The following is a 20,942-nucleotide window of genomic DNA, read 5'->3' on the forward strand; positions in this document are numbered from 1 at the left end:
GATAGGGTCGCAACAGTCGAATTTTGTTTCGTAGGTATTGTAACAACTATCGCGCCTGATAATACTAATAGGCGAATTGTAAAAAGGATTGTTACTGTTGTCAAATTTTTCTTATCCGTGTATTTTTCGTATCGCGAAAATAACCAAAGGTAGTTAAAAGAACGATCGTTTTTATTTAGAATCTGATTTTCGTTAACAGTAACAGATTTTTTCAGTAAGGGCGATGGTACTTTTGATTGTTTGAAAATTGAACACTTGCATGCTCTTGCGTCCAAACGAAAGCTTTTCAACGATTCGATTCGATTAATTCTAGAGTAGGTGTTCACGATGGAAAGATTAAAATTGTTGCAAGTCGGTGAACAATATTTGATCATTGGGACCAAGTCGCGTGGAATATTACGTCGATATCGCGTCAAAGAAGATGGTGGCGATTTTTCATTACGATTCCACAGCACCCTGAGAGAATATAAAATAAAAGCAAGTGGAAGAATAAAAGAAATAAAATAAGTGGCTAGACCACGGTGAAAGAACGAGGTCCAGCAATTGCCGCTTCGGAAGCTAACCCTGGACTTATGAACGTAACTCAAGGATAGGGAAGACGATAAAATGCTGTTAAGTGCGAGTGGAAGAGACGGAGAAGAAAGAGAAAAAAGGGGTGGGAAAGGAAGAATTATAGGAAATGGTTGAGACAACAACGAGCACCAGCGGTTTAAAAGAAGCGAACGATTCCACGGAACGTGCGGTGACTCGCAGATTTGCTCGCATAAATTCAGAATAATAGGCAACTGTGAAAACTTCTGCGTTGTCCTTACTTCTGTTATTCGCGCTATCTTTATTCCGTGAAATTTGGAACAGCTGTGTGAGAGAGAGAGAGAGAGAGAGATCGAAGTAGCGATTGGAGCATTTGTGGTATGCACGAACAAATTAGAGAGAAGTAGGTTAAGCAACTAGATAGGATATTCCGATACATTTAATGAAATATAAGAAAGTTTCTCTGCATCGTAGATGAGTCGAACTTTTTATCATTTTTTTTTTTTTTTTTCATTTCCTCGAGTCTCGTTGCGAAATCTGTGCACGAGCGAATATAGACGTTTGCCCAGAGGCACCGAACAAAATGGGGCGTTTGAAGTTTCGTAAATTCTAGAAATTCTTAGTAATCGTTGAGGTTTCTTTTAATAATTTTCATAGTTTTTTTCATTACGAAAGCGAGGTGTAATAATACTTTACATCTGGGGGATGCAAATGGAGCAAATGCAGTTCTGCTCGATTGGTCGACGACGTCGTGTTCCCAAATTGGGTCTATCAACTGATGATTTTTCTGGGTAAATAATATTCAGACGCAGAGGAATGTAAAATCGAATGTACTTTTACAAGCAATTGAAACACGACTGTCCCCTTTCTCAGTTTCGAGAATCGAATCGGTCTAATTCATAAAAGATAACAACATTGATCCACCCAAGATTTCTAAAAAGAATCGAATCGCCCTAATTCACAAAGAATAACAAGAAAGAACCACCCAAGAAATTGTCGATTTCTTCAACTGCGTCGAATCTGTCGCTAAAAGTAATCTTACGCGATTCAACGCTCCGACATCTGTCTCTATTAACCATTGATCGTATTCGAAAAAGCATCGCCTCCAGCGAACCTCCGATGCAATACTTTTGCCTACATCTCTCTGGGACAACTCGATACCGCGGTTCGACTTGATATAATTCCTCTCGACTGTACGAGATTCCAGCCCGAAACCAGCTCAACCGACTATCCCCTTTCTCAGTTTCAACCCGGTTCTCTTGATTACACCTCGCAACAGTTCCTCATATTTCACGATTCCGAGTGACCGAACTCTTCGACGAAACAAAAATTCACTCTTATCAAACGTAACATCGACCTTCGATCTTTTCTCGAACGGAGGAAATACCTATTCAATAATCGATCCACCCAAGATTTCTGAAAAGAATCGAATCGCCCTGATTCACGAAGTATAACAGCAAAGATCCACCCAAGACTCCTAAAAAGAATCGAATCGGCCTAATTTATAAAAAATAACAACATTGATCCATCTAAGATATATAAAAAGAATCGAATCGCCCTAATTCACCACGAATAACAACCAAGACTCCTAAAAAGGATTGAATCGCTCTAATTCACAAAGAATAACAACGAGTCACCCAAGATTCTTAAAAAGAATCGAATCGGTCTAATTCGCAAAGAATAACAACAACGATCCATACAAGTCTCTTAAAAAGAATCTAATCGGCCTAATTCATAAAAAATAACATTAATCCATCCAAGATATCTAAAAAGAATCGAATCGGGCTAATTCATCAAAATTAACAACGATGCACCCAAGATTTCTAATAATAATCGAATCGGCCTGATTCGTAAAAAATAACAACATTGATCCATCCAAGACTCCTAAAAAGGATCGAATCGCCCTAATTCATCAAAAATAACATCAATGATCTACCCAAGACTCCTACAAAGAATCGAATCGGCCCAATTCATCAAAAGTAACAACATTGATCCACCCAAGATTTCTAAAACGAATCGAATCGGCCTAATTTATAAAAAATAACAACATTGATCCACCCAAGATTTCTAAAAAGACTCGAATCGGCCTAATTTGCCAAGAATAACAACAAAGATCCACCCAAGGCTCTAAACGTGACCGAATCTCCTTAATCCACCGACGAGTCTCTAAAAGAACGATACGCCTCGTTCTCGATCGCGAATCATTCAAAGTTCTCGTGGCTACGGGATGACCGGTGTAGAAGCTAATCCCTCGTAAGTCTCTGGGCGTATATTGGAGTGTTTTCCACGCGTGGTCTGGAAACAAAAATCCGTGTCGTTCACCCCGTCGAGGGTAACGAATTCCAGCGGCGGTGTGGCCGTCCGCGAAAGCGGTTCTTCTCTTTTCTGGATCGCGAGCCGGAGCCAGCCCGTCGTCCGCAGGGAATGGAAGTTCGGGACAATAAACAGTAATGGCGGATACGTGCTCGGGGATTTACTTCTGGGTGGACTTCCCCCTCGCCCCTCCGGGTGCTCCCGGCGTGGTCCGGCGCGGCTGTCCGCGAACGTCGCTGGAACCCGTTCCTTCTCCCGATTGAATTCAATGGTTACCCTCGTCGTCTTATTTATTGGATGCGTTCCTTCGCTCCGGCGGCGCGCAACAACTGCAACTTGCAACGGCACTGAACGGTTGCACCGATGTCGTCCCGATGCCTACTCCTTTATCCAGGCGGGGAGAGCTGGCCTCCGCGTGGTTACGTGCGCGGAAATTCGCTCGACGACCGGCCCTCCGCACGGTGGTTCCCGTTTCGCTGCGGCGAGGCCGCTCGCGTTCGTTCGCGCTCGCTCGTTCGAGTTCGCGCTCGCTCGTTCGCTCGCTCGCTCGCTCGCTCGCGCACGCGCAGGCGCAGGCGCGGGGGGCTGACACCGGGTACCCGGAGCGATCGGTCCGTTTGCGGCCGGTTCGAGAGCGCTGTCGATGTCCATCGCGAGGCGACAATAGGAGTTTTTACCGTGTTGGTCGTTTTCGGTAGGCTGGAATGGGTAGTCTCGGCGAAACAGGTCGCTTTTAACTCGGAAGAGACGAGAACGACTGTTGGGAAAAGTAGTATGACAGGTGTCGAAGCTTTTAATTCCGTTGACGTTCGGGATACGTGGATGACGAAGCACGGGATCTTGCGGTCTTTCGGCCTTTTCGAGCGTAACAGGGCGTGGACGGATCGACGCCGAGAAAAATTGCAACTGCTCTCGAACGAGCGATTCGGTCGTTGGTAATTCGCCGGTAACGGGCGTGGTGGGCATTTCGTTGGATACAGGACAACGTTTGAACCTCGTTCTTTTTTATTTTCAATCGCTTTTTTCATTTTTTTTTAACTACTCTTTTTTTTTTACTTCTTCGTATCGTCGTGTCGAAACTTTCGAATGCACGGTTACTCGTATTCGATTAATTTCAGATTAATATCGTCGCTTTTGGGACATCGTTGCTTCGTTAATGAACGTTTCACGCTAGGTTGTTTAATAAGTTTTGTCGTTCGATGAAACTTATCGAAGAGTATAGTACTAGGTTGATCGATATGTTTTATCGAACGACAAAACTTATTCAACAACCTATTGGGTTGTTCAGACAGTCATTTCGTTTTTTTTTTTTTTGGTGATAACGAAACACAATTTATTTAAAGCGTATAAACATTTTATTAAATTATATATTCTCCATTTTGGAAAACGAAATTACTTTTTGAACCACCCACCATTACATTTTGTAGGTCGATTTTGGCACGTGGGACACGTTTTCTCCGATACGTTTGACGAGATCTGGAATTTTACTATTTTTTTCTAAGTGGAAAAAAGAAGTAGAAGACTATGAGACGAAAAGAGACTTATATGCACATTTTGCGTATTTTCGAGCGTGTCCTCCCGAATTTTGCACACTTCGAATACTTTGTAGTACGCTTCGAAAATTAAGTCGAGAATTTAAAGTACCTACGTATCTCTTGAATAATGTTTACTTTATCGTTAAGATCGACTCCACATTTTTTAGACTCACTGTAAGAAAAACAAATACAAAAGTTACCGTTTTATCTATTGAAAGATTCTTGGACTACTTACTACTCTTTTAAAGTTTGTAACGAAGTTCTTCCTTACTGTCTTTGTATTCTTTTTCCTCGTAATTTATTCGTGAAATGACTTAGATATACAAAACAAAAAAAAAAACAACAGGAAGTGTCCATTGAACCTAGATGGTAAACGGTGATGTCCACATGATCCTCGTACACCGAGTATCGAGAGCTTCCACCCTCTTCCACTATCATTGCAAGCCATCTTCGGTATGCACAATTGCATCGTCGTAGTACGTTGACCAACCTGTGCATACGGTCGTCGGATAAATTATTTCTGCAGCATGCCGTCATCTTTTAAACAATCTTCGCATCTTCTAATACGTACATCGTAACGAGTCCGTTGTAACAGCTCGTTAAGCAGTCTTCCATCGCTATTTTCAACCAAGACTTTTTCCATCGATCGAATTTTCCGTCTCGTTCAACAATAATAACAATAAAAAAAAATGATACAAAATACAAAGAATAATCGTCCAGTACCGTCGATCGATGGTTCGTAAATGCAGCCAATTAAAGAAAACTGAAAGATTCTCGCGGAACGCGCGTTGCGCATTTTTCGTTTCTACAATCGAATAGGAAAAACGAAGGATGAAAAATTGATCTCGAAGCTTGCTCGTCGAGCACAATCTACGCATTACGGTCGACGAAGCGCGAATCTCGAAAGCTCTCCGATCCCCGGCTACGAGTCACAAAAGTGTATTAAACTTCACCGATTTCAGCGTAATCGAGCCACACACCGATGAACACGTCGAACAATTACGAGAAAGAAAATGCCATCGAGGTGTTCGTTTCTTTTTTTTCTTTCGAACGGACGCGACTGGTCCCTGTGAGAATGTTGCCCCGCGATTGTTACCAAACAGAAGAACAAATCGGCCGATACGAAGGCTAGATAGTCGCCTAGTATCGATTGATGGATCACAAGCATTCAGCAACGATCGGAGAGGAATCCTCTCATTTACCATCGAGCCTTCCGTGTATCGTACGATCGACGCCTGCCTTTTTTTTCTCTGTCTGCTGTCTCGTCTTTTTACAGACACGGCCGGGCTCCTTTCGCGCGTCCTGCCGGCCGATCAGATTAAGAAATCTTTGTAATAGGTACGCGAAAGCCCGCGCCGTATGGACTCCATACACGCGCTAGCTCTTTTAACCTCTTTCGACAAACCCTGCCGTGGTCCTGTCGAAGATGTTCCACGAAGATTAAACTTACGTACTACGGTGCGTTCACGGTCTCTTCTTGCCCTCACCTTGCCCTCGACGCCTCGATTAATTAAACGAGATCGTCAATTATAACCCGTGATTCTCGTTGCCCCGATTCCAGCTCCGGGCGAGTCGTGCTCACGATTATGATTACGTAATGGTATCGAACGTGCCGTGATACACACTATTCCGTCCCAGTGCGATATCCTTAGGTGCTCCGAATACGGAATTGTCTTTGAACAATCGCACGAGGACCAAAAGACAAAATTTGATCCCTATTTAGAATTCAATGTATCGGAGGTTTCCAAGTGTTCGCGTCTAGTGGGTGGTTAGAAGAATACTTTGTACTTGTAAACTGATCTTCTTTCGCACACTGGACCTAGATCAGGAACACCTCAATTCCTGAACAACGACCGAAGGAAATAATCTGTCTTTTATTGCAGTTTCAGTTTAATATTCTGACTTTTTTTTCAGCGGTCTCATTGAGGATGTAATCGATAGTTTGTGAAATTACGAATTTTCTTTTCTTATTTACAAGTACTTTTCACAAGTCCATTCTTGTAGCATGAATCTTCGCGAGTGTTTCAATTCTCGAAACTTTTCCTTGTTTATTTCCCTTTCCGTGATTGAAGAATAGGCGTTACGGTTATTATAGATATTCTGCTCTGCACTTTAGAGACACTTCTGAACGTGTCGAAGAGATCTCTGATTCTCGAGCGACTGCGAAAAGGGTCTGCTTGTTTCAAAATTCAAGTTTATCGTGACAACGATTTCTATGATTTCCGCGAAACGCGAGGGCGATTCTTCGGTTTATTTTTCCCTTGAAAAGTAACGTCCGCAAATCGACCTCAACGCATTCAAGTTACACGAACGGTTGAACAGTGTAGAAGTATTCGGTAAAGGCCATTTTCTTGCAGAACTACTCCATCCTACCGAACTGTCTTCGTCCATGGAATCTCTGGCAGCGTACGACGCGTCTGTCGGGTCACCGGGCCCCGTGCACCAGAGCCAACGAACCAAGCGCATGAGAACGAGCTTCAAGCATCATCAGTTGCGAACGATGAAGAATTATTTTGCTATAAATCAGAACCCCGACGCGAAGGACCTCAAGCAACTGGCGCAAAAGACGGGACTTTCGAAGAGGGTGCTTCAGGTGGGACATAAATTTCGTTTTCGATTTCTTGCGCCCCACTCGAGCCGACTTTGACGTGACGTTGCGTCGAAACGAGTGGTAATACACCAAGAATAATAATTAGCGGGACTGTTTCTTCTCTCGCGACGCGAACGCGAGATATTTTGCGAGATACGAACCAATAACGATATATTTATAGCGAATTTTTATACGAAAGGTTCATCTTCGAAATGAGCACAAAATCGTGACCACTTGACAAGATTGATCTTTCACTGGTACGTATACCGTCTTGACTACGGTCGTGCACTTGCGAATCGTCCTGTATAAAGTTAAGTTAAATGAGTCAAACGTGTCTTCGTCCCGATACTCCTACCATCGAATGCACCAAATACGCGAGAACAAGGTTTAACCATTTGAACTCGAGAGGAGACCCTCGATCGCCACTCGATTCAGTGTACTTCTTTCAATTCGGGAAAATTTTGTGACTTGAAATTCAAATTGAAAATTAGGTATTACACTCTTTTAAGATGTAAACGTATGTATGTCGAGTATTGAAATAAAAATATTCCATTCCACATTAATTTTGCGATTTAAAAGATTTCATCGAGGCGCCAGTTTCAGGTAGCAAAAACGCTTCGAGTGCAAAGGGTTAAATCTATCATTGATGTAGTAGCCAACGCGTACAATTAATTAGTCCCAGTTTGGTCGTTTAAATCGATGATCTATTTAAGAAATTTCACTTTTCGTTTCTAATTCTAATCTTATCGACTCTCGCTGACAAATAATGAAGTCATTTACCCGATATTCGTGGGAATGTAAATTAGACTGACTTCCAGTTACAAAATGATTTCACGAATCAACCTGTACGAAGTTCAAGAAGTAGCCAATACTCGCGATCGATTAGTCCTTGTCTTGTGATACGAATGGACGATCGATTTTAGAAGTTTGAAAAATTCCGCCTCGAACTATTAGAAGTTCTAAAACGTATTTAAGAATCACTCTGTAGATGGCGTATGATGAATACGTATTTCTCTCAACACTTCCACTAGTAAATATATGCAATGGGCAAACACAAAGTTTCTTTTCAAATAGCCAACGTTTGTACTCGATTGATCAGTGCATCGTGGTTTTAATTATTCGAGAGAATAATTCACTATTCTTTTCCTATTTGAATTGACCATCACTAGAATTCAAGTTACTATGCAATAGTTTACTATAATTATCAAAGTTTCGTAAATTATCTGAGCTCGGGACTCTACTTCGATCGAAAGTCATTAGGACTCCACAATAGTTCACTATTCTCGGAATATTGAATTATCAAAGTTCCATAAACTCTGTATCTCGATTTAAATTATCTGAGCTAGAATTCAAATTACTATACAATAGTTTACTGTAATTATCAAAGCTTCGTAAACCCTGCATCTCGATTTAAGTTATCCGAGCTCAAGACTCAATTTCGATCGAAGGTCACTAGGTCTCCACAATGGTTCACCATTCTTAGAATATTGAATTATCAAAGTTCCATAAATCCTGAATTTCAGTTTAAATTATCTAAGCTAGAATTCAAATTACTATACAATAGTTTACTATAATTATCAAAGTTTCGTAAACCCTGCATCTCAATTTAAATTATCTGAGCTCAAGACTCAATTTCGATCGAAGGTCACTAGGACTCCACAATAGTTCACTATTCTCGGAATATTGAATTATCAAAATTCCATAAACCCTGCATCTCGATTTAACTTACCCGAGCTCAAGACTCAACTTCGATCGAAGGTCACTAGGACTCCACAATGGTTCACCATTTTCGAAATATCGAATTATCAAAGTTCCATAAACCCTGTATCTCAATTTAAACTATCTAAGCTATAATTCAAGTTACTACACACTAGTTTACTCCTCCATCTCGGTTTAACTTATCCGAGCTCAAGACTCAACTTCGATCGAAAATCACTAGGACTCCACAATGGTTCACTATTCTCGAAATATCGAATTATCAAAGTTCCATAAACCCTGTATCTCAATTTAAATTATCTAAGCTACAATTCGAGCTACTACACACTAGTTTACTCCTCCATCCCGGTTTAACTTATCCGAGCTCAAGACTCAACTTCGATCGAAGGTCACTAGGTTTCCACAATGGTTTACCATTTTCTAAATATCGAATTATAAAAATTCCATAAACCCTGTATCTCGGTTCAAACTATCTAAGCTATAATTCAAGTTACTACACAATAGTTTACTCCTCCATCTCGGTTTAACTTATCCGAGCTCAAGACTCAACTTCGATCGAAAATCACTAGGACTCCACAATGGTTCACCATTTTCGAAATATCGAATTATCAAAGTTCCATAAACCCTGTATCTCAATTTAAACTATCTAAGCTATAATTCAAGTTACTACACAATAGTTTACTCCTCCATCCCGGTTTAACTTATCCGAGCTCAAGACTCAACTTCTAAGGTCACTAGAACTCCACAATGATTGACTATTCCCGCGAGGAGGGATCGGTACGGACTCTGAACGTGACGTTTCTCGTTTATCCAGGTCTGGTTCCAAAACGCCCGTGCGAAATGGCGACGGAACATGATGAGGCAGGAGGGCAACACGGCGTCCGGCAACGTGGGGTGTCCCGGAACACCGGTGCCCTCGAGCACGGGCGGTTCACCGAACGTGGGACCGGCGGCCAGCATCCTAGGGGACAGCAACAGCATGCCGTCGACCTCGATGGAGGAGCTCCACGCTCTTCATCACCTACATTCCGGCGTTTCCTCTCAGGTCTCGTTCTCCGATCTTTACTGACGACGGCTTGAGATGGAGGAAGACAGCTACAGCAGCCTTTCCAGCCATCTTGGATGAGGGATCGCCGCGTCCCTCCTTTGGGATCGAGCCTCGACGAGCTGTCTTTCAGGGGGGAAACACGCTCGTCCGGGATCCGTTCGGTTTTCTTTCGCTCCTATTTTCTATTTCCGAGCTCGAGATCGCCGGAGAAACGCGTTTGGACTCCGTTTTGTATAGCATCGGTGAGAACGGGGGAGACTCGGTGTTTTTATACGGATCCGACGGGGCTTCTCTCCTGAACAGCACGGGAGGACGATCGTGGATTTTTGGCGTATGGGATTCGCCGAACCGTTGACGTCCTTCCTGGTGAGTAATTGCAGAGTTCCGAGATGCCCGCGACACCATCGATTCGGAATCTCTCCGGAAAGTTGAGAGCGCTACCGAACGACCAGAGGATGCCCGTGAATTCCGCCGGTACGCGAACCATTTCCCCGTGCACGCTTGTACGATCCTCGCGGTTATCGCGTTCGTTTCAACCACCATCGAACCGGGGTCTCGACGATCGCGTTTCAATTACCATTTCTCAGTACGAAACGTCAATCACACTTAACAGGAACAAACGAGCGTTCATCGATCACGTGCATTATTTCGAGCAACGAGCGCGAACGATCGCTCAATCGATCGGTTTACCACGCGAGGGACCGGTATACCGGCGCAACGAAAACGAACGCCATCGAGATCCGATCGCGCGTTCAAAATTCTCACCAGGAAGCCGTCAGGGATCGCGACCCGATCGAGCAGGCGTCGGCGACGATCGACAACGTTCGAACGACGGATTATGTTTAAGTAATCAGTGATAATAATCATAGTTCCATGCACATCCGAATTACCAAAGGTACTAGGCGATAGGTTATCTCGCTAGCGAGAGCGCGAGCCGAGTACGCGTGCGGAGAACGAGGTACCATTCGCGATGTTATCGAAACGGTCGCGTCCGATTGGAAAAATTGTCGCGCGGTGTTCCTCGCCCGAAGATATTAACGACCAAACCTCGAAACGTCGTCGTGTAGCACGGTTGTATCGTTCGTCGACGATCGGGCTACGTTGCGAACCGTTTTCTACCATCGCGGGCCATTTTCGTGCCGTTTCGATTCGGCTCGATCCTGTTGCCGACTGTGACGATCATCCAAGAACGCGGAGAGTTGTAATTAGCGACAGGGTGATTCTTTGGAACGAAACGAAGCGAGAAGGTGGAATAGGGTTTGTTTTGGTCGAGCACTTCTTCTCGAGAAAGATTTATTACTATCGTGTTACGGAGATATTTGTACAAGATTTTTAACATTCATATTTATCTCTTATCGTTCGAATATTCTTATATCAAGAATATTTCCTAAAGAGGGTTCAGAGAAAGAAGTTTCCACTGTAGAAACTGCTTTACCTAATTTCATTTAACGTACTAACTTATTGGTACATTAAACTTATTAAACTTATTTATGAGTACACTAACTTATTCGTATCGTCAACGTACAAAGTCGAGTAGGGCGAATTTTGAAAGAGTACTTTCCGACAATTTGTCAATCGAATCGCAGTAATGTTCGCGTCAGCTTTACCGAGGGTAGCAACACGGTGAAATATTTTTGAAATTTTTTTAATTTCGTAAAAAGTGAATCTCGTACGAAAAACGAAAACTATTCCACGTACTCGTCGTATTTTTGGGCGAAGAATCGTCTCTCTGTTATCGCGGTGCAAAATCGCTGTTCGGTTACGGTCGTCATCAGCGAAGGCTTCGCTACGGTACCTCGATTTCCCTTCCCGACACGCGGCCCCGACTTCGCGCGCTGCTTCTCTTCCTTTTTAGCCGAAACCGAATAATAGAGACTTTTTGATATCGAGAACGGCGATTTACGGCTAGAATAGCGAACGAACAAGCGACGTGTGTCAAGACGGCGTTCCTCTCCTCGTGCCAAAAACGTAGCTAAGATAACGAGTTTTTTCTACGGTGCCGCGCGAATCCAAAGTGGTCGTGTTTCGGGAAAACGATAGAGTGGAAGTTAATGCCACGAATCTGATACTTATTCGAAATTATATCCGATAAGTCTGATCCTTGTTTGAAAATTTCCACTTGAAAATTCGATACCTTGAAAATTGAATACTTTTGTCTCTCGGACGATAGGGTGAGATCGAAATCGGATTATATTTGTGTCGATTGGAATTGAATAAAATATCTTCTGCTTTCGAAAGTGTAACACAGTCGAGATACGCGTCAACGAATTTTGAGAATAATCGTAAGAAGAAACAATACGAAAATTAAAAATCGGATTAGAATAATTCTTACCTTTTGGAACGCTCCAGTTTGCTTCTTTGTGCGAAATGCAAAGAGCACGTACCTGCAAATTTCTGTCGAGAGACAGAGCAGTGGGGTTAACCATACGGTGGTGGGGGTAGCAGAACGACGTAGAGGGGATAGCTCTTCGCTGACCTTGAGCGGTCAGTTGATTTCGATGCGACTCCAGTACGTGTGGATAAATCATCCACGTTCTACGCGATTACGAAACATTGAGATATTATTATGGAAAACATTGCGACCGATAAGAAACTAGAGAAACCAGAGAATGCGAATGAATAAATTCGATAGAGAAAAGATACTAGAACACGTAACCAGTTAAATTAAATTCAACTCACTCTATCGGTTACCGAGAAATATTCGAAGCTATCGGTTCGAAGTTCACTGTTCATAAAAATTTCTTTCCTTCCCTGTTCGCGATTGCACGACGTCGAGGGTTCACGATCTTTGGATTCGATCGGTACGAAACACACTCATTCGACCACTGACGACACGGTATGTATATTAGTGAGAATGAAGATTAGCGGAGAACTCGCAGAATTTTTAGCCAGATCTAAGCGACGCGCACGGTATATTTGCAAAGAAGGCTTGGGTATACTAAGTTTCTTAACTGCGGATCGATGTACGACGAAGCGATGGACACGGATCGAGCGTGAGAAAAAAAAAGTAAAAAAAAAAAGAAAAAAAAAAAACGATAACGTCACTCTCCATCGCGTGAAATTCACAATCGACACACTTTTGACACGAAAATAAACGCAACGAGGATTCCTAACTATCGAAAGAAGAAAATTTACCTGTATCGGTCGAGAACCTATAATTTTTATACACGTCGTGTCAGAAATTATATTTATCGATGGCGGCGGACGAGACGTTGCGGAGGATCCTCGCGGAAGGATTCTAAATCGGGTAACTTTGCGTGCAATTAGTACTTGCCCTGCGAGCAAGATCTCGTCAATTACGCGGCAACGCTCGCAGCGTGTTCTTTTTTTACTTCTTTCCACACTTTTGCGACAGAAAACCCGAGTCGGAAATAGTTTGCATAGTCGGCAAAGTGGCTGCAGTCGCATGTTAGGCATGTGTAGCATAGCAAGATGATTTAATGTACGTCAGCGTCTTAAAATGCGTGAACCAATTATGTAAAACTGTATAGATAAATTAATGTGCTGCATTCGAGTGCGACTATTATCGTATAATAAATAGTTACGTACATCTGGACTTTGAAAATGCTATTCGTTATTCATCGTTACCCATTCTCTGGCTATTTGCTCCATTTTTTTTTTTTATTAAAAATTTCGATTCGAACCTGAAAAGACACTAGTCAGCGAAGTATTCGATTTTTGGATCAGTGGAATGTTATTTGTCGTTACATTCGAAAATCCAAAGCTTCGTTCGTTCGAAAGTCGAAAATGTGCCAATTAATGTGTCGTTTCGGAGTAATGTCGAAAATTTTAGATTTCAAAGTAAAACAAACATTACACGGTCTGTGTTATTAGTAGTTTCTAGTTCAATCGGAAGCAACCGTTTAAAGCTACGATCGATCGTTTAAAATTTTAATCCCCGTTGAACGTGCTAATATCGAGACCACTTTTCAATCGTTATTAATACCGCACTATTCCATCTCGTAATTGTCTCTGTGTTATTTAGATACATAAAATAATACCAGCCACTGTATCAATTTGTAGCCTGTTAAACGAACCAATACCACAATTTGCTATTATTGCCAAACATAATCGCTCTCCGTTGAACCTTGTGATTCTATTATATTTCTCTATGTTAATAGAACTAATGGCGATACTAATATTCGTAATTACAAACCGGAAATCATTTTTCATTTATCACCAGCTGCACATCTTATTCTCTATAATTTTCTACTTTAATACTTCGCACATTGCTGGAAGCTAAACGCTGTTTCGTGCAAATGTAATCGAATCGTTGATGATTATCGATAATTTAACAACAGTCGCGAAAATATATTTACAAACTTCTGCTTTATATTTTATATTCTTCTTCTCGTTTCACACTTTATTATTACGGTCACTGAGCATGTTGAATATCCGACAGTCGCAATAACTGATCACACATTGCGAACTTGTTGTTTCCGTTTACTCAAAACAACGTAACATTTAAAACAACAGAAATCCCAACGTCAAACCGTTCAATACTTGACCAAATCGTTGGAAAATCATGCAACGAGGTAAAGAATCGATCCCAGGCTACTCGCTCAGTCTCCATTCTTGATTGACTCACAAATTAGGTCCTATCCAGAAACGAGCAGAAAGAGATCCCGATCCACGCTCAAAAACGAGTCCCCGGGCTCGATGCACCGCTCAAGTTAACCCTTTGACTTCGTTGCCCTTGAAGCTAAAACAGCTCACGATGTACGGAATGGGAAACACGTTCTACAGTTTGCGCTGCGTGAAATTTTAAACGAAAGTATTCCAGAAAAAAAACCTATAATACGTTGTTTAAAAAATTGTATTCTGTCCCGAGAATTGTTCGTCGAATGAAAAATGTACTCGATTCGATTTCGTAAAGATTGAAAAATTCCCTCAACGTCTCCTACTCGTAACAAATCTAACAACACGTGCGTTTCGAACGAGAATATTTTCAATAAAAATTACCCTCGATCGAGATCCTCTTCGGTGTAAAAAAAAAAAAAGAAAAAAATACGGTTACTCGATCCAGAAACGTACGAGCGCAAGAAAACGCACGAAAGACGTACACACACACACACACACATACACACACACCGAGGAGGATGTTCGTTAAGGGTCGAAACGTTCACTTAACATAAACTGTACCAGCTCGAACTACGTTTTCGTTCTAGTACGTCCTTAAAGTCCGCGTACGTTGTTTAAACTATCCCGTAGACGCAGTTTCGTAGTCGAAGGGGGGTCGGGGCGGCTGTGATCGCGGCCCCCATGAAACGCGAATTTTATTTGCGCGCGCACCGCGTTATACCCGCGTTACGTTCACCATCGTTCGCGTGGCGCGGATAAGTGCTCGCTGCCCGTTTTCCAGCGGCCCTGACAACTGTGTTCCCTCGAAATATCAATAACCGCGTTACGACCACCACCCCCCACCCCCTCCCTACACCGTTCTCTCGATACCTGGGGCCGAGTGCGTTTCCGCCACACGCGAGCCACGGTAAGATCCGGTCGCGGAGCAAGTGCGAGTTCTAATTAGCATCAAATTAGGTATTTAAGGATTTCACGTTCGTGCGTGAGTAGGAGGCGGGTTGCACGAGTGGAGGGGATGGTGTTGGACGGTGGTCAAGCGGCGAGGGGGGGAGTGGAGGTAGAACGGAGGAGAAAAGAGTCTCGAGGTTCGTAGAGGAGGACGAAGGTGGACGAAGAAGGGAAGGAAGGTCGGGAGACGGCGGAAAAGGAACAAGAAGGTATCCTACTTAGGGGTTATACCAACATAGGGATCTCTCGTGTAAATTGTAGGCCCCGAAGTCGTATAAGTGCAGCGCGCTGCACGGCCGGGGCCCCGCGTACGCCGTATATATTTTGTCGGCGCTCATATAAGTTAATTTTCAATCTATATGCGGGTTCTCGGATGGCGCGCGGCGACTCATCAACGAAATGAAGAAATTGAGACTCTCGTTAATATTTAATGAGCGCGAGGAGATACAATGGCCGGACCCGTCCCCGGGGACGTCGGAATATCACCTCGGCGAGCGAGCGGGCGGCCGGCCGGCCGAGCGAGCGAGCGAACGCGGACGCGAGTGCGCAAGCGCGGACGCGCCGCGTGTTTACAGCCGTGTTAACGCGCGCACGCGTGCGCATCGCGGTTGCGTCGCGGTTGCATCGCGGTTTTCGATTCACGGAGCTAGAGAACCGTTCGTTGCGCGAGTTAAGAAGAACCTTCGCGTACGGTGATGAGAATATTCGGTTAACGCGACGCGGACCGTGTCACTGAAGCTGGAATTTCTACGGGGTGGTTTTTTAAAGATTCGAAACTTTAATGTTTCGTATAGGCAGCGAGTGTAAGATTGTTGGTCAGTGTAACGAGTGCACGGATTAGTTCTTAGTCAATGCAGGACCCTTTGGTAAATTCTTACTCAAGTTTTATAGTTACTTGACTTTAATCTTCAGCCAATGTAGGGTCCGTGAGTCAATTCTTGCTCAATGTAGGGCCTTTGGGTCAATTCTTACTTTAATACTTACTTGACTTCAATTCTCAGCCAATATAGGGCCCGTGGATCAATCTTTAACCAATGTAGAGTCCGTGGAGTAATTTTTACTTAATGTAGGGTTCGTGGAGCAATTTTTAATCAATTTAGGGTCCGTGGAGCAATTTTTAATCAATTTAGGGCCCAAGGATCAATTCTTAGTCGATGGAGGGCCCTTTGATGAATTCTTACTCAAGTTTAATAGTTACTTGACTTTAATCTTCAGCCAATGTAGGGTCCGTGAGTCAATTCTTGCTCAATTTAGGGCCCTTGAGTCAATTATTGCTCAATGTAGGGCCCTTGAGTAAATTCTTACTTTAATACTTACTTAACTTTAATTGTCAGCCAATGTAGGGCCCGTGAATCAATCTTTAACCAATGCAGAGTCCGTAGAGTAATTTTTACTTAATGTAGGGCCCTTGGGTCAATTCTTATTCAACTTTAATACTGTCAATTCTTACTCAACTTTAATACGGTCAATTCTTACTTAATCATAATTCTCAGCGAACGTAGGGCCCGTGGGTCAATTCTTGCTCAATGTAAGGCCCGTGGATCAATTCTTAGTGAATGTAGGCCCCGTAGAGAAATCCTTTGATTTACTTCTCGAAGTAAATAGTGATTTGTTTTTATTTAAGTACTTACTACCTAAAGATCGGTTCTGAATTGAATTGCGAGTCGTACTGGGTCAGACGTTTCCGTTAGCTTCCATAAGGCCAGCGACCTAGGAAAATGCACTCGATAGTGTTCACATTTTCCTTAACTGGGTTCGAGCTTACTTTCTACCAGCCATTATCTACTGTACAATGAATAGTCCAACTACCTCTATTCGTTGAATATTATCAGGTATCTTCTAGAATTTTTTAGTCGATTTATTTTAACCAGTTCTAAGAATCATTCTGTGCAATTTTTTCACAGACGAGAGTGTACACTCGACACCTACGCACCGTTAAATTTTGTACTTTTCAAACATTCTTACACGTTACGAATCACTCGACAGTGATTCGAGTATTGACTCCGACGAGTAAATAGGGTTCTTTTCATCTTCAAGACGAGTAGAATTCACGAAACTCGAATACATTGTCTCACGAATAATATATCAAAACTGACCTAATTTTGCTAACGAAAGCGTTTAGACACCTAACACACCGAGAATGTTACAAAGACACCACCCGGAGAGTTGTAACAGTTAAAAATGCTTCGATGGTGTGTCGACCGAGTTGGTTCCTATCGATAGAAATCGACTATCTCGAGTCTTGAGTTTCGTACCCGAAACGTACGAACCGAAGTCGCTTATCGGAAAAGCAACGACACGAAGGAAATTGCGCGCCGGTATCGATGAGGTTTCCCCCATTTCACGCAGAATCCTCGTGCACGTTCGATAAATTTCACTTTCGACGATTCCCGGTCCCGATAAGCATCGCACAGCTGCTCGGTTAAACATCAGTAACCATTAAAAGGACCATTAATTCAAACGTCGAACAAACCGCTGTCATCGTTCGAGCAGCACCGAATTTACGCCTCTTTTGTCGCGCGGCCTATTTACAACTAATTTGCGAGCGGAGCCGCACACGTAAAGGCGCATGTGCGAACGCCTAACGAGGGGACACCTCGTACGGTTGCGGTGGATCCCCGAGAGCGTCGCGAGAGACGCGTCCACGAATTCCGCGTATTTTCTGGCTGCTCGAAAAGCGGTCGTCGTTCCCGCTGCCTTTTACAGAGGACGACAGCTGCCTCCAGAATCTGGTCCTCCCTTCCTCCCGCCCTCTTTCATCGGCGATCGCGAATCGCGACCGTTCGACGTCGCTTTATCTCGCGGACCGAAAAGGGCCACGGAATCGTCTCTCCGATCCTCTTTTCCGCCGATTAACCCGATTCCACTCGACGCGACAAAGCGTCCCCCCTCTACACTCCACGGTAGGAATTACGGGCGGTTTTATCGACGATCGAGATCGGCCGTTTGCGACTCGTTGGTCGCGATCTCGGCTACCGGGTCTCGTTGCTCGGGGAACCTCTGCCGGACGAAATTTATGTTTCCGCGTGGACCGACAGTCGCTCGTCGGCCACGCAAATGCGAAAATAGCGGAGGAGGTCCACGGTTAATTTGCACCCGGTGTTACACAATCCCTTTACAGGTGTTTACAACGGCGAGCCAACTTCATTTGTCCGTGGAAATCGGCCGACCTTTAACACCGGCTACCGCGCCGAGATAGCGGTGTGATATCTGGTTCTACGTTGCCGAGAGAGGACCAAGTAACAGGTTGTCCGTGTCCCCCCCGTTACACGCTACGTGCCGCGGAAAGAGAGAGAGAGTCAGAGATAATGGGTAGAGAAAGCTGGAGGGGGAGTTCTCGTGTTCCATGACCGATCGAATTTTACGTTAATTAGTTAAGCGTCGTTAAATCGCGCGCGAGGGCGTCCGGGTGTCACGAGCTACGAAGAGGTCGACCGTAACGAGAACCCCGCGTACGGCGAATATTTTCGGACGCCATTGAGAACGGGCTCGCCGCCTCGCTACTGAGAGAAAATGGTAATTTCGGTCGGTTCGGTCGCCAGAATGTTTTTTTTTTGGAAAATTCACCGTCTAGAATATCTGGAGAACGCAACAGGATCGTATTTGTCGCGTTTCGAGTCTTATCGAATCGATCGAAGTTCCCGAAGAGTTACTCCTAGCGCGAAGCTACGATCGCTCTTCGGTGCTACGGACGAGGTAAGATCGATGGTGGAGAAAGATCTGTGGTAAGATCTCGCGTGCATCCAGACGAAAGATTTTCCTCCGAAGATTGGATATTATTATTCGAACGTCCGCTGTTGTGCAACACTCGAGGGAATGGAAACAAAAGGGTTCCGCGAGTTTGACTCGTTTCTCGAGGAAACTCCGTGCATTCGAAGACAAGGGACAGCTTGTTAACTGTTGTTAACAGCTGCGCATTTTGTTGCCCTTCGATCTTTCTCTCGTCTTCTGAACGCGACAAAAGTGGAAAAATAAGAAAGGGCGCGCTACTGTGGGCGAACTACTTTGCTCAAAAAAAAATAAAACTCGAGGAATTGCAGTTGCCTGATCTGGACTAGCAAAGTATTGCAATGTGGAAAGTAATTTTATTTTCCAAAAGGGAGAATACACAATTCGATAAAATGTTTACAAGTTTTGAAAAACTCGAGTTTCATTTTCACCAAAAAAAAAAAAAAAATATGAAATGACTTTTCGAACGACCCAATGCAAACGTAACGTTCGCGTTCAAGATGGCCTCCTAGCTAAACGAGTAACCTTCCCTCGAGGGTCTCGAACTCGAGCACGAATCCACTATCTGACACGCGTCCGAACGACACATTTCACGACCGCGATGCACACTCGAAACGCGAACCACCGATTTTAGAAACGAGTGTACCTCTCACCTGACCAATTTCCAAAGCAGCGTTACCCGAACGGTTTTTACTCCCCTCGTTCGAGTGCTAGACCCTCCGGGAACCTTGAACCCTTTTTTTCAACGCCCTCTACGAAGAACCAACCGAGGAGAAGCACGTCCACCTAGAGAGGACTCCGAGTCCCAATTAGTCGCGGCGCGCAACCCGTGTTCCCCTACATTTCAATTGGTCGGCGATCATCGAAATGATTCCGCAAAACGTAAAAACCGAGCGGAGAGGTGGCGGGCGGGGCGAGCTGTCCGCAAATCGTCGCATTCTCGGATCACCGTGGAGGAGACCGCGCACAGGCAAGAAGAACGAGGCCGAGGAGAGGCGAGAGAGGATCGGTGTGGAAAAGATCGAACCCGCGGCAGACGTCTCGAACGGTAGCCGGTCGGTATCCGGTGTCGAAGACGGCCGCTCGCTTAAAAAGTGGACCAATTTTCAGTAATTTGTACGCGCCGGGGCCGCGGATGTGCACGCATCCGTTCGTGTCCCGGTTCCCCTCGATTCTGGATCCCTACCCCTGACGAGAGAAACCAACCTGGACGACGAAGACGACAACGACGACGACGACGACGGTAGCGCACATGCGTGCGCGACCACCTAGAGCGACCAGGGTAAAGGGCTGCAGAACGGAGGACGAAAACGTCCGAGCAGGGTAAAGAGAGAGAGAGAGAGCGTTGGTGATGGCGGAGGAGGTGGAACGGAGGGTGGCAGGGAGCAGAAGGCCACTCTTTCGAGGGAAGAGGAAGCCTTCGACGGCGTTCACAGGTTCGGTCGATAGTCTTTTGTTCTGTCAAACGTCGGAACGTGGACCGCGCCCGGTTCCTCAGAGAGGGAGAGACGGAGGTGGGTCGAAGAAGGGAGGCATCTTCTCTGCCTTCCTTTCGTCCACCTTCTCCGTTCCGTGATCATCTCTCTCTCTCTTTCTAACTTTCCGTCTTTCCGTTTCGCTCGGTCCGGTGGAGGAAGAGGACGAGAGACCGAGAGGAGACAACGAGAGGGCCTCGAGGAGCGGAGTTTTTATTGGGGCGGCTGGTCTTGCAGCCAGGGTCCGGCAATCGTCTCTTGCCAACTCGATATATACACGACTGTCTCCGTTCGGAGAGGGTCGTGTACGTGTGCGCGGACGAGCGCCAACACACAGTGCTCGCTATATACGCCCGGCGCAAGAGAGGAGACCGCGACTCGTTTTCTGACTGCAAGAAGGGCAGCCCCGGCCAGCTGCTACCGTTGCATCTACCGCCATTGCGTTGGATGGTACGCTTCCGCCGATAGCCGACGGG

General features: G+C 44.6%; 1 protein-coding gene across 1 annotated transcript in view; it reads left to right on the plus strand.

The window, feature by feature from the left end:
* Nucleotides 1–13,289, plus strand: part of LOC143146661 (LIM/homeobox protein Lhx9) — a 40,339-nt gene extending 27,050 nt beyond the window's left edge. Inside the window, exons 6-7 of the mRNA XM_076311136.1 lie at nt 6,737–6,972; nt 9,500–13,289. Coding sequence (XP_076167251.1) covers nt 6,737–6,972; nt 9,500–9,754 — 491 coding nt within the window. The 3' untranslated portion in view covers nt 9,755–13,289. The remainder of the gene's footprint in view (nt 1–6,736; nt 6,973–9,499) is intronic.
* The last annotated feature ends 7,653 nt before the right edge of the window (nt 13,290–20,942 follow it).

Source organism: Ptiloglossa arizonensis, chromosome 5, assembly GCF_051014685.1.
Source record: "Ptiloglossa arizonensis isolate GNS036 chromosome 5, iyPtiAriz1_principal, whole genome shotgun sequence".
Classification (NCBI taxonomy): domain Eukaryota; kingdom Metazoa; phylum Arthropoda; class Insecta; order Hymenoptera; family Colletidae; genus Ptiloglossa; species Ptiloglossa arizonensis.